The sequence below is a fragment of the Microcaecilia unicolor genome, chromosome 11 (genome assembly GCF_901765095.1).
Source record: "Microcaecilia unicolor chromosome 11, aMicUni1.1, whole genome shotgun sequence".
Taxonomy (NCBI): Eukaryota; Metazoa; Chordata; class Amphibia; order Gymnophiona; family Siphonopidae; genus Microcaecilia; species Microcaecilia unicolor.
The window spans coordinates 57,612,891-57,626,500 of NC_044041.1; the positions used below are offsets into that span (position 1 = coordinate 57,612,891).

The 13,610-nt window shown below is 44.9% G+C and overlaps 1 protein-coding gene across 1 annotated transcript in view; it reads right to left on the minus strand.

Annotated features, from left to right (window-relative positions):
* Positions 1 to 11,036: 11,036 nt before the first annotated feature.
* Positions 11,037 to 13,610, minus strand: part of UBE2L3 (ubiquitin conjugating enzyme E2 L3) — a 46,452-nt gene continuing 43,878 nt past the window's right edge. Inside the window, exon 4 of the mRNA XM_030217916.1 lies at positions 11,037 to 11,845. Coding sequence (XP_030073776.1) covers positions 11,691 to 11,845 — 155 coding nt within the window. The 3' untranslated portion in view covers positions 11,037 to 11,690. The remainder of the gene's footprint in view (positions 11,846 to 13,610) is intronic.

Genomic DNA, 13,610 nt, shown 5'->3' on the forward strand with positions numbered 1-13,610 from the left:
CAAATTTAGATTGTGAGCCCTCTAGGGACAGAAAAATACTTACTGTGCTTGAATGTACACTGCTTTGATAACTTTCAGGTGCTAATATAAGAAAATTGATTATGTACGATAAATTGGAAGCCATTGTAGTTCTGACAGAAACAGGGCAAATATGTTCCTGCGTTATAATGCCCATCAGAATGTGGGCAGCCAAATTCTGTTACTAGTTATAGAGCCTCCACTGAGGACTTAATTAATAGTCAATTGGAGAAGCAAAGTGTGTTAAGACTGTGCAAAAATCACACACAGATAAGTACAGCTTAAGCCTATGCAAAGATTGTAGTTTATGAACACATTCTTTATCCTGTGTTTTGTATTCAGTTTAAAAGTTAGATGAGCAACCCCCCCCCCCCCCCCAAAAAAAAAAAAAAACTATTCCAAACTATTTAACATCTTTCTGTATGGTAGAAAGTTGTTCTTGCTCAACTCTTCTCACTCCAGTTTGTACTAGGGGCCATATGTGGTCTTCTCAGAGGTCAGCGATTTGGTCTGGTTTTGGGTCCAAGCCTTTACAGGAGAGAGCCCAGTGGCGCACACTGTTAGATCAGTGTTTTTTAGATTAAAAACTTTGCATAAGTTAAGGCTGTTTTATCTGTTGATCTGTTCTGGCTAGCAATGTAGTTGTTAGTCCTAATTTTAGACCATTGCAATGCTTTGAATTTGAGGTTTCTTGGACAGTTATTACACCATCTTCGGGTAGCCCAGAATACAGCACTACGGTTGATATTTTTAAGGTGCCTCAGTGGCTGTAGCACGGCCTGTAGCACGGCCTCTGCTAGACATTACATTGGCTCCCAATGGAAACAAGGGTGCAATTTATATGTATGGTTTTCCAGGCTTTACATTATAAATGCCCTTTATATCTGGCTCAGAAGTTGTCATGATATACTTCTGTTTACATTATTCATTCCAGTGAGGGAATGCTGTTAGAAGTTCCCTCAGTTTGTTAAAATTACAGGTTCCTTTTGAGAGCCAATGCTTTTTTGGAAGCTTTCCCCATGCTGTGTAATAAATTGTCAATCATTTGAAGTTCTAGCAAGCCTTAAAAACATGGCTGTTCCCAGTAAGCTTAACATAGGGAAAGTGGTGTGTGTGTTGAAGGGAAGGTTGATCTTGCTGTTAAATATAATTTTCTTTATCCTTCATATCTATTTAATTTTGGGATTAATATGGTAGCATTTGGAGTATGGTGGGATAGAGGTGATGTGGGGATTTTATTTGTACACTGCTTCGATAATTGGTAAGCAGTATATAAAAACTTTTAATAATATTTAGAGATGTTTAAATAATGCTGCACAATAGCGCATTTGTAGATGGATCTGTAACAGGGAATGCCTTGAAGAGGTCAGGCATTCCCTGCAGCCCAAGTGCAGTATCATGCAGGAATTTTATTAATTAAAGTGCAATACAGCTGATTTCCTAGAAAGCCCCTTTTGCTTTTTCCATGGGAAAGACGGCAAAAACTAGCAGTTAGTTGTTTCAACTGCTCCTTTGAAGATACGGATACTTATTTAATGTTTTAAATGTGCCTTATTTAAAATGTCAATAATCTTAACAGTGCTATGGAAAATAAAATCAATATTATGTATGTGTTACACTGACTGAATACCCACAGGATGTTTTAACTCGGGCATTAGTTTCTGAGAACAAAACTTATTTTTTAAAAATATTCTATGCAGACAGTGTTCATTTATAAATGACTGAACAAGGCCAAAACATATCCATTACCCATCTTTCTGTCTCATTTGTCACTGTTAAAACAGTGGAACCTACAAATTAATCTCTTTAATGTGGTCATTGTTACTAGTTCAGGTACCCCACCATAGCCCCTGCATATGCACTCCCTCTCAGTCCATCCATGACTGTGGAAATGGGGTGTTATGCTCTTTGGATGGCACTGGCTTTTCTTATAAAAGGGCTGCAACCCAGTTGGTTTTTCAGGATTTCCTCAATGAATATGCATGAGATCTATTTGCATGCAAGTAGATCTCATGCATATTCATTGAGGAAATCCTGAAAACCCAACTGGGTTGCAGCCCTCAAGGACCGAGGTTGCCCACCCTTGTCTTATAGGCTACAAGTAGATCGGCGTGGCCAAGTAGAAAGCATGCAGAAGGACTAAACCTAGAGTGAAAGTTGGTACTGCTTTGACTACAGGGCTGAGGGGAGCAGAACTTCTCTACAACAGTGATTCTCAATCCAGTCCTCAGGGCACATCCAGCCTGTTGGATTTTCAGAATATCTGCAATGAATGTGCATAGAAAGAAGGCATTGCATGCAAATCTCTCATAAATATTCATTGTGGATCTATGCCCTACTGTGACACATCTGTCATTGCTTTCTACAGCAGAGGTTCTTGATCCCATTTTCAGGCTACACCAAGCCAATCTGGTTTTCAGTATCCAAAATGAATATTTATGAGAGATTTGCATGCAAAATTTATCTCATATAAATATTCATTATGGATAGCTTGAAAACTCGACGGGCTGGGAGTGTTCCAAGGATGAGGTTGAGAACCCTTGCTCTAAAAAAAGCTAGTTGAGAAGAAAAGCCATGTTTTTTTTTTTTTTTACGCCAGCTGAAACACTTGCAATCAAACTGCATGTATGGGGGGGATTGGAGGTCACTACAGTGGATGCCAAGTTTCCCAGTTCCAGGCTCAAGATTTTGGGGTCACTACAGCGGATGCCAAGTTTCCCAAGTACCAGGCTGAAGATTTTAGGGCAGTCCTGGATGTCTGATCATACCATACTGGTGCATTCTGGGATTTGAAGCACCGATTTCAATGGGCAGGAGCAGGCATTGCAAATACCACACTGCTTTGGGAAGTTCAAAACCAGGACTGTCCCAAAATCTCCGGAACTGGGTATCTCAGAGTCACTATTACTTGCACATATTATACTTTGGTACCCTCATCATTAGACACAGCCCAAGCTAAAGCAGTTCACAAATACACTGAACAGCAATTCATCATAACCTATCTGGATCACAGGAAGTAGGACAAATCAGGCACTCCAGTACACAGCTCAACCTTGACTTGGAGGCACACACAACCAGTTCAGTTTTTAGGATTATGAATATGCATAAGATAAATTTGCATGTATTAGAGACCCATTATATGCAAATCTATCTGATGCACAGTCATTGTGGGTATCCTGAAAACCCATTGGTTAGGTGTGTTCCCAGGACAGGGATGAGAAGCAATGCTCCCATAGTCAGTCTATGCATAAAGCTCATAAGCAACTTGTTCTCATGCTACAGGATTTTCAGAGAGTACAGTTTTACAAGAGTGGCCTAGTGGTTAGGGTGGTGGACTCTGGTCCTGGGGAACTGAGTTCGATTCCCACTTCAGGCACAGGCAAGTCACTTAACCCTCCATTGCCCCAGGTACAAATAAGTACCTGTATATGTAAGCCGCATTGAGCCTGCCATGAGTGGGAAAGCGCGGGGTACAAATGTAACTCAAACTATCCCCAGTGAATATGCACAAAATAGATTTGCATGCAAATTCAGCTCATGCATATTCATTGTGGATGTCCTGAAAACTTGACTGGCTGGGTCTGTCCTGAGGATTGTGTTGAGAACCCCTGCTTTTGGGATATCTCCAAACTGCAGCGCTTAAGTACAATGTGTTATACAAAAAAAGAGGAGTCTTGTCAGCCTTGCTTACATATTGTCACAATTTCTTGTTAAGTCTCGTGGTCTGTCCTCTTATATATAAGAAAAGATCCTGCTACTTAGTTGTCTACATTTTCCTCAAAATGCTAACAAGTGTGACGAGACTGAACGATTGCCCTTGATTTAGTGATGGGGAAGGAATCATTTTTAAAATATAAATTAGCAGACCTCCCTCAATGGTCAGTTTTATGTCTGGAATGCTTTGTAACTGAAAACCTGGTGGCTGGTTGCATAATTAAGGTGTTCTATGTCTGTCTATACATAGCACTATGAAAAAGATTAATTCTATGAAGTATATTTAAATCGCACTATTTTTCAAACAATTACTTAACATACTCTAGGGACTTTCCTGCCCCACCTTCTATATGCCTGAAGGATTTATCAGATTAACAGGGAGGGGTAGATTTTAAAAAGAAAATGTTTACATTACATACACCTCTGATACTCTGTTAAGACCTGCTCACAGTATACAGACAAGGGAGCTTGATGGTGTCACCAAGAATGAGGTACAGCCTTCATTGAGTTGGCCCTAATGAGATACCAACATGAACTCAACATGACCACTTTTTAGGTGTACAATGAGAACAAGCTTAATACTGTATTCACATTAAATAGTTAATCATCTCACAGAGATCGTTCTGGAGATCAACAGCAGTATTGTCTCTTCACCATTACAGTAGCATCTGGCACCTCTGTGACTCACTGTCCATAACCAGTTCCAACCCTAAAACCAGTGGATCCATGTGAAAGCAATAGGAGAACAATCTGCAGGAGCAATTCTAAAATGAAAAATTACATCTTATTTTTTTCCCTTTAGTCAGCTATGCTGTTCTGCACAAGTGAGTGTTATCCCCTCCTACCAGCTGGAGATAGAGAAAAAACAACAACTCCGTTTTACCAGTGACACCATACTATGAGCTGGTGTTGCTCCCTGGAAAGATCCAGTATGCATTTGCCAATGTAGCAGAAGATCCCTTCTTGTAACACACCTGTCAACCACTGCAACTGCAATGATAGCCAAGCACACCATACTCCTGCATACTCCAAGATATAGCAATCGCATGGGAACCCATATTGCTGTAATTGTAATACGTATGATTTAATTTTTTTTTAAACACTGAAAGGGAATGTGCAGAGCAACCCAGAGTCCTGGTGCCAAGTCTTCCAAAGGCAGGCTGCAGAACAGTGTAGCTGACTAAAGAAAAGAAAATAACAGGTAAGACAATTTCTCCTTCCTAAGCATCTAGCTACACTTTTCTGCACAAGTGGGATGTCTACTGAGCAGAGGAAAACAAGGCCCCTCAAAAGACAGCCATGCCAAAGTCCAAATGGACCCTGGCTGACATGTCCAATCTGTAGTACTTGACAAATGAATGGAGCAACAACTACATTACCGCTCTACAAAGCTCTTCATGAATCACCATCCAGGCCTCTGCCAAGAAGTGGCCCTAGCCTATGTGGTGAGCCCTTATGCACCAGGTGATGCTTGGAAATGTAGGCTGCAATGGAAGCCTTAGAGGCCACCTGGCCCCACATAAGGCCACAAAAAAAGAATAAAGATGATCAGAGTGGCAAAAATTGGTCATCTTCAGGCATCGTAGCAGCAGCAGCACCCTCTAGCCATCCAGCTGGAGCCTCTGGTCTGCAGGTACAGAGCCCCCCCCCCTCCCCCCAAAGGATGGTAAGCAAGCTTCCTGATTTACATGGAACATAGAAACCATCTTAGGGAGAAAGGAAGGGACCGTACAAAGAGAAACTGAATCCTCCACAATGGAGAGATATGGGTCTCGACAAGACAGAGCCTACAGATCGGAAACTCTTTGAGCCGAAGTGATAGCGAACAGAAAGACTGTGTTAAGAGTGAAATTTTCAATGGAGGCCGAGAACAGAGAGCTCAAATGGAGCCTTGGCAAGCACTTAGAGAACCAGATTAAGGTCCCATGAGGAAAAGGAGGGATGTATTGAGGGGCCGATGCACCACACCTCACAGGAAATGGGACACCTCCCCATGCAAGGTTAGGAAGGTGCCCTTCACCTTACCCACCAAAACTGTAAAGAGCAGCCACCTGGACCCTCAGGGAACCCAACACCAGAACCTGGTCTGGACCCCTCTCCAAGCAGGTCAGAATAATGGGGACCTGAACCCTCCAAGGGGAGACCATCCTGCACACCGGGTTTCAAAAATCTTCCACATATAAGTCAGAGATGTGGAGGACTTCTAAGAGTGAAGCAATGTAGAAACCACCATGGGAGGAAAAACTGCACTTCTCTATGGGCTTCCTCTCAATGGCCAGACCGTAAGCTGGAAATTATCCAGACTGTCCTCCAACAGGCAGACAAAGTTTGCATACCACAGTTAGCGAGGTCAATCCAGAGCTACTAGCAAGATCAGATGAAGATGATGAGCAATCCTACACAACAGGCAGCCTATCAGAGGCCAAGGAGGGAAAACAGTTTCCTCCATCGGCCATGGCTGAACTAGGGCAGCCATTCCTTGAGAGGCCAGCTCTCTCTGCCAACTGAAGAAATATTCTGCTCTGGAGGCCGACTGTACAGTGTTACCCCAGCTCCCATTCTCCCAGATCCAGGAGAGAGCTTGCACACTGTCCTTGCCCACAATATGAATCGCACTGAAGGCTTGCAGGTGTGTCTCTGCCCACCAACAGAGATACACTGCTTCCAAGGCTACAGCCTGATTCCTGGTGCCACCCTGTTTGATTATATAAGCCATTGTAGTGGCATTGTCCGACATCACTCTGCCAAAGGAGCAGCAGGAACTACAAGGCCAGGCGAATCACCTATGTTTCCAGATGATTGAAGGACCAAACCGCCTCCTGCAGAGTCCAGGTTCCCCAATTTCTATGGTCTAGGCAATGTGTTCCCCAGCTGTGGAGATTCACATCCATGGTGACAAGCATCCACTGTGGGGAATCCAGCAGTATCTCCCCAAGAGGTAAACTGAGCTGTCCCATCAGGACAGACTGATTCTTGCCTTGGGCAAAAGAGGATGAGAGTGGTGGGGAGTCCTGAGAAACTGGAATCCACTGAGATAACAGGGTTCACTGCAGGGGCTGCATGTGAACCCTCACCTAGAGCATCAGCATCGCTGCCATGGAGCCCAGAAGCTGCATGTAGTCCCATGCTGTGGGAATCAGAAACCTGCACAATTGCGCTTCTGCATTTAAAGCTTCTCTGCCCAGTCCTGCAGAAGGAACGTGTCGCAGTGGACTCCCGGATATTCTAGGACCTGGGAAGGTGGCACTTGCTATGATTCATGACCCAGCCTAGGGTCTTCAATCAAAAAATGACTTGAGAAGTGGCCAAGCTGGCCTCCTCTGCTTGAATCAGTCAGTCGTCCGGATAAGCATGCACCCCAATTCCATGGCAGCACAGATAAGCAGCGACCACAACCTTGGAGAAGGTGCGGGAGGCCATGGCCAGCGCAAGGGAAAAGGACTGAAACTGGTAATGGCACCTAAGAACAGAGAAGCGAAGATAACAATTGTGATGGGCTGCATTGGGAATATGCAAATAGGTCTCCATGAGGTCCAGGGCCATCAAAGAATTCACTCAGCCAAACTGAGCTGAGGGTTTCCATGGGAAAATGCTTACCCATAGGTAGGCATTTACTCCTTTCAAGTCCAAAATGGAATGGATCTGCCCCTCTTGGGCAGATTTCCAACAGGTGCTCAAGAGTAAGGGTGACAACCCGTTGCTTTTGCTCCAAGTCACATGGGGAAGGCATGAAGGTGTCGGGAACAGGGCAAGCAAGCTCCAAGGAGTATCCCTTCTCGACCACCTGCAGAACATACTAGTCTGAGGTGACATGGGCCTACTCTAGGTAGAAGAGGGACAACCTGCTCCCCACTCGTACCACAGAGGGGCATGCCATGTCCTCATTGGGCAAGATGGGATGGCACATGCCGGGCTGGCTGAAATTCTCCCCCCCCCCCCCCCCAGAGTGACATCTGGATGCGAACCACTGCTAGGAGCCCTTTGGCCTCAGCTCGAGGAGATGAAGAGGTCTAGCCTCCCCCATGTCCTTCACCTGCTTCTCTAGGTCTTCCACAAATAGCAAGCACCCTCAAAAGAGCAGCAAAGAAGCTTCTTGAAGGTGGCATCTGCCACCCAATGGCAGATCCACTGCCAGTGACAGCCCACCACAGCCAAGCACACTGACTGAGAGGCAAGGCAGACCAGATCATACAGGACCATCTGCCAAAAAGGCCACTTCAGAATCTATGTGGGAAACTTCCACAGACTCTGGCAGCTACTAATGCCAGTGCAGAATGGCATGTGACATATAGCCACTGCAAATTGCTGCTGGAACGCTGGATGCCCCTACTTAAAAGGCAAGGTGTGACTACTGTTCCACCCATTCACTGTGGAGCTCCCTGGGTGCCGAACTGCCCTGAACTGGGAAGCATTTGCCTTACTGACTGCCATAATGAGTGCCCATCTTAGAGTATACTCAGTACTTTTCCACCTCCTTAGAGGAAAAAGAACATAGGCAATCAAGGGCCCAAGCCCCTTCGAGAGCTCTATATAGGGCCTCCTACTCCACCAGCATCATGCAGGTAAGAACCTTATGAAGAGGAAAATACTTTGGGCCCCCCCCCCAAGTGAGAATCTCCCTCAGAGAGGTCTGAGAGTAGGAGATCTGAGCATCCTGAGCATTTCTGTAACCTAATCAATGTGATAAGATAGCTCCTTACGATGAAAGAGCCGGATCACATGTGACCGCTCCTCCTCCTACTTTGGTCAGGGAGCATTGTCCAAATCTGAGACCCCGATTGTCAGAGAGGACCTCCAGATCCTCCCCCGATGCCCTGGAGATGACTGGGACACCCGCAACCCGGCCTAGTGGTTAGGGTGGTGGACTTTGGTCCTGGGGAACTGAGTTCGATTCCCACTTCAGGCACAGGCAGCGACTTGTGACTCTAGGCAAGTAACTTAACCCTCCATTGCCCCATGTAAGCCGCATTGAGCCTGCCATGAGTGGGAAAGCGCGGGGTACAAATGTAACAAAAAAATAACCCCCCCCCCCCCCATCTCTCCTGTGAAAGCACCCACAAGGAGGCCCTTAGAAGCCCCCACTGCTGGCTGAGGGGCCAACTTCCTCCTGCAGGACTTGATTGACCATTTGGGTCAAACTGTGGAGCTAAAAAAACCCTCAGGGCCCCCAGGTGGACCCAAGGTAGGTGGGAAGGCAAGGCAACCCATCCCCCTGAGCCCCAAAGGGGGCTATGGTAAATACTGCTGCTGTGAAAACAGCAGGAGAAAAGACAAGCTGGGGCAAAATGGCTACCGTTCCCACCAAGGTGGGTCCCACCACCTCAGAGCAAGGAGAAGCATAAGCAGCTCTGGTGCCCCCCGCCCCCCCCCCCCAGGCCACTTCTGAAGTCAGAAATGGCCCCATCACCAGAGAGAGACAAAGCCATCAGATGGGCTGATCTGCCTGCTCTTGCAGACACTGCAGCATCTGCACACAGGGATGCTTACCACATGGCTGTTACATATGGGCCTGCTCTGCCATTCAAAGTCAACTCGAGCCCAGAGCTCTAGCATTTCTGCTGACCCCCCTTCCCCCCTGCTCTCGAGTGCGGTCTGCATTCTTTGTTTTTTTTGACAAGGCTAATTGAAGCTTGCTTTATCCCCATCAAGGCATAAATTTAAGCCAGGCAAAGCCAACTAAGATTTTTTTTTTTAACTTTGCGTGGTAGCTGTAGGGGATCCCAACGGGATTACACCCAAACTGGGTGATGAAGGGGTAGGGGGTTGACAACCCACACCCCTCGGGCAGGGCCCCTTAGGACCGAGGCACAAGCCTTAACCAGTGGACAGTAAGAAGCCAAGCTCCGTGATCAACAAGACTGGATAACCTAGGAGCCACCCTTAGCCTCAACTAAGCTGTACAGCCGCAGCCACCAGAGCAGGGAGCTAGGTCATGGACCAGGAGCACCAGATAGCATGACCTACCATCTGCTGAGGTACAGAAAATACTGGATCTTTCCAGGGAGCACCAGCAGTTAATACCAGTGAGGTCACTGGTGAAGCACAGCTTTTTTTTTTTCTCTACCTCCATCTGCTGTAGGCAGGGATAACACCCACTTGTGCAGAACAGTGTAGTCAGACGCTAAGGAAAGCAATACTATTAATTTAATATATTAGCTGAAAAGGAAGGCAGGCCAGGTTCTGGGTTCCATATGGAGATGTGCATTCACATCTACCCAAGGTGGACAGTTCACTGCTGGGCAACCTGAATGGGCATTTATCTCTCTATGCCAGCATTCTTTACGTCACTATATGTTAAAGAAGACCAGGTTGGGAGAGTGGGTTACAGAGTACCTTTATGAGCAGCCTAGGGCTAGACCTACTTTCATTTCCAGAAGTGACCCAGCAACATCCCATGGTCTAGAGCAGGGGTTCAAACTCCAGTCCTCAAGACACAGCTAGACAATCAGGTTTTCAGGATATCTACAATGAATATGCACAAAAATGCAATGCCACCCTCGCAAATCCTCCTCATGCATACTTATTACAGATATATCAAAAACCCAATTGGCTGGGTGTGCCCCAAGGATTGGATTGAGAAGCACCTGGCATAACAGGAACTCGGTTTCTACTCTACACAAGGCAGAACTGTCATCTATCCCAACTGATTGTAGGTGGTGAGAGGCAAGAGTATAAAATATAAAAATATTTCCATTTGTAAATTTCATGTACTACTTCAATTTACAATTTAGGATACATGCAACACACACTTTTGGATCACCACTGCCGTGTCTTCTGTCTCTAGTAATGAAAGAGAAACATTTAGCTCGTCACTTTAAAACTGGAAGGAGATAAGTTTCAATAGCTCTCCTAGTTGCAAGATACATAGAACCTTTGGCAAATTATCTTTGCAACCCTGTTACATGTGTAGGCAACCAAAGGGTAGAAGAGCGGTGGGGGGGGGGGGGGGGGGGGGGAGGGGAGGGGGGCAGGTTATTTTTACCCAAACTAGTTTACCTAAAATGTTTTTAAATGAAATCCCCCTCTGAATGGCACAGTAGGAACTACAGTAAAAGGTACATACAACATGACTGGTAAGCTTGGACTGAAATGACATCATTCAGACAAAATGGCTCTATTTATTGTTAGTCATTAAAAGATTTCACTGGGAATATTAAGTTGCTATTGGTTTTCCCAACACAGAAGTCCAACCTGGGTTGATGGCAGCTTTCCCAGTCATTCTAAATGCACTCTAAAAAGGAGAAAACATCAGAGGACCACTCCCCTTAAGTGCAATGTTTGAATTCAACCACACAGACAGCAGCTTGGGTTTCCCCTTTAATAAACATTGTGGCAACATCAGCTACATTTACAGAAGAACTAAACCTGTTTCCAAATTTTACCCATCTCATCTTTTTTTGTTTTTAATATATGTTACAAACTGAAGTTAGGGAGAACTTGCAACCAAGCCCCACAAAGCACAGCGCAACACTGAAAACAAAGAAGTAAAGTAGACAGAACCGCCAAGCACTGGACCGAGGCACCTTCTGGACTGCAGCACCTTGGAGAGCAGAGGAGGGGTGATTAAAGGCATCCCCAGCCACAAGCTGCTCCACTGCTCAGCCACAAGGGCGGCATTCAGATGAAAACTTTGGGAAAAAAAAGATGCACTACCCGGTAAAAGTAGATTGAAGCAATGATTTCTTTTAAACAAAAAAAGCAGTACTAGACTCTCTCATTTCAATGTTTAATCCTTTCTTTACAAGTTACCTAGACCATGTTTAAGAAAACTGTCGAAAGTTAGTAGGAGGCAGGAGTTTTTAACAGCAGATGACGGCACACGTCCATGCTCTGTGGAATCCTGCTTGGTGAGGGGTGTCTGCAGTGCGCTGGTTCCACGTCTTCAGTCACATGTTTTTCTGGGAAAGGGGCTTGTGTTTATGTTTTTTTTTTTAAACTGACAGCACTGTGTCAAGAGTTTAGTCCACTGGTCGCTTTTCACCATATTTCTTTGTAAACTCTTCAGCGTTCTTAAAGAATTTTTTACGGTCCTTAGAGTATTCTTCAGCTAGATCAGCCCTCAGTGGGTGTTCAGGTTGGGGGTCATTCACCAGTGCTATAAGGGACTGGATTACTGTTTGGACATAGAAAGAAAACCAGAGAGACTGTCAGTTGCTGGAGAAAAACAACAACGCAAGACACAGTATCACTTGACACATCCAAACTTGTCAGAACATAAAAGAACAGTGCATTTGTGCACTCATGAGATAATAACTTGAACAGAGGGATCTTTAAGAAAGAAATTCTGTCTCAAATTCCCCTGGCTCCTTCCATGCACCATGACAGTATCTGCTCTTAACGCCTGCAATTTCCTGATTAGTAGGAATACAGAAATTAAAGTTTTGGGTTAATGATTGCAAGGTATTTTTCAAAAAGCTATTTCAGGGATTGCCTGCTGGTACTGTCATGCAGAGAACCTGGGTTCATTTCTTAATACAGCACTCAGCTCCCAAGGTAGGAAGAAGCCCAAGTCATTGTACAACAGCGACTCCTAATGATCAGACTTGAAGAGTCCAGGTGCATAGTCTTGGACTAAGGACTGCTGTTTCAATGACTGAACTAAGTTGAGAGAGGGCTATGATGTATTTGTGAATAAAGAGTTATATTGCTGTAACCCAAAGCAGGGTAGCTCTGATTGAACTAGCAGCCTGAAGGACAAAACTGTTAGAGAACTACCTAATACACCACCTCTCTTTGCTCCTTGCCCTCTGTGTACCCTTACTAGGCATTTACAAGTATCCCAGCAGGGCTACACTGCCTCCCTCACTTATCCAGTAGGGTAGGGGGCAGTTCAGAGGTATCAGGTTACCCAATAACTCCTCTGTCTTGGAATTCCAAATCAGCTAAGTATTAACAATACGAGTAACAAAGACTGCTAACCCAATCACTCTTTTCACCACAACCATGACTAAAAACTTCCCCTCCCCCCCCCCACCATATTCTACACTGTGAAGAGAAACCAGTATCTTCTTTGCCTTATTTGGATTTACATTATAGAATAGATTGAGTGTCTGACACTTTTCCAACCTGAAAGCTTCACAGAAATGAATGTTCTTATCAAAGTCTGGTGTCAGAACAGCTACAAATAGAGGAGTTGTGCATAGATACAAAATGGAGAAATTTGTCAGCCAGCCACTACTTCCATGTTAGGCTTCCATACCCCAGGGGCAGTGCCACATTTTTCATGCACAGGTTGCTGCTCTACCTTTCCAGAGTTTGGTGATCAGAGTTAAGATGCTACTAGAGAAATTGAGGGGCATTTTCAAAATGATGTCCAAGTCAGAATAGAAACATCCAGCTCATAATATCCAAAATGGACATCCATCTCACAAATATTTTCCAATGGGAAATATGTTAGGATTTCCCGGTCAAAAATACATGAGATTGACAACTGTGTGCTGAGGACGTCCAGCATGAACAGCCATATTACAAACTAGAACATCCACCACATGAACAGCAAAAAAGGAGGGACAAGGGCATTTTTCTGGCAGCATTCTAAGAAGAACGGTCACACAGACATCCCTGCAGAGCAGAGGGGCGGCCTAGCGGTTAGTGTAGTAGACTTTAAACCAAGGGACCCAGGTTCAAATCATATTTTAACTTTTATTTTATGATTGTGAACTCTCTGGGAATAGAAAAATACATATTGTACCTGAATGTACACCATTTCAATATCCTTCAGGCTTGCAAGAGACTTATATATTTAAGTACAGTAGGTATTTTTCTGTTTCTGAAGGGGGTCACAAATTTAAAACAAAAAAACTGAACCTGGGTCCCTTGGTTTAAATTCCACTGCACTAACCACTAGGCTACTCCACAGACTTGAATCCTGCTTTGCT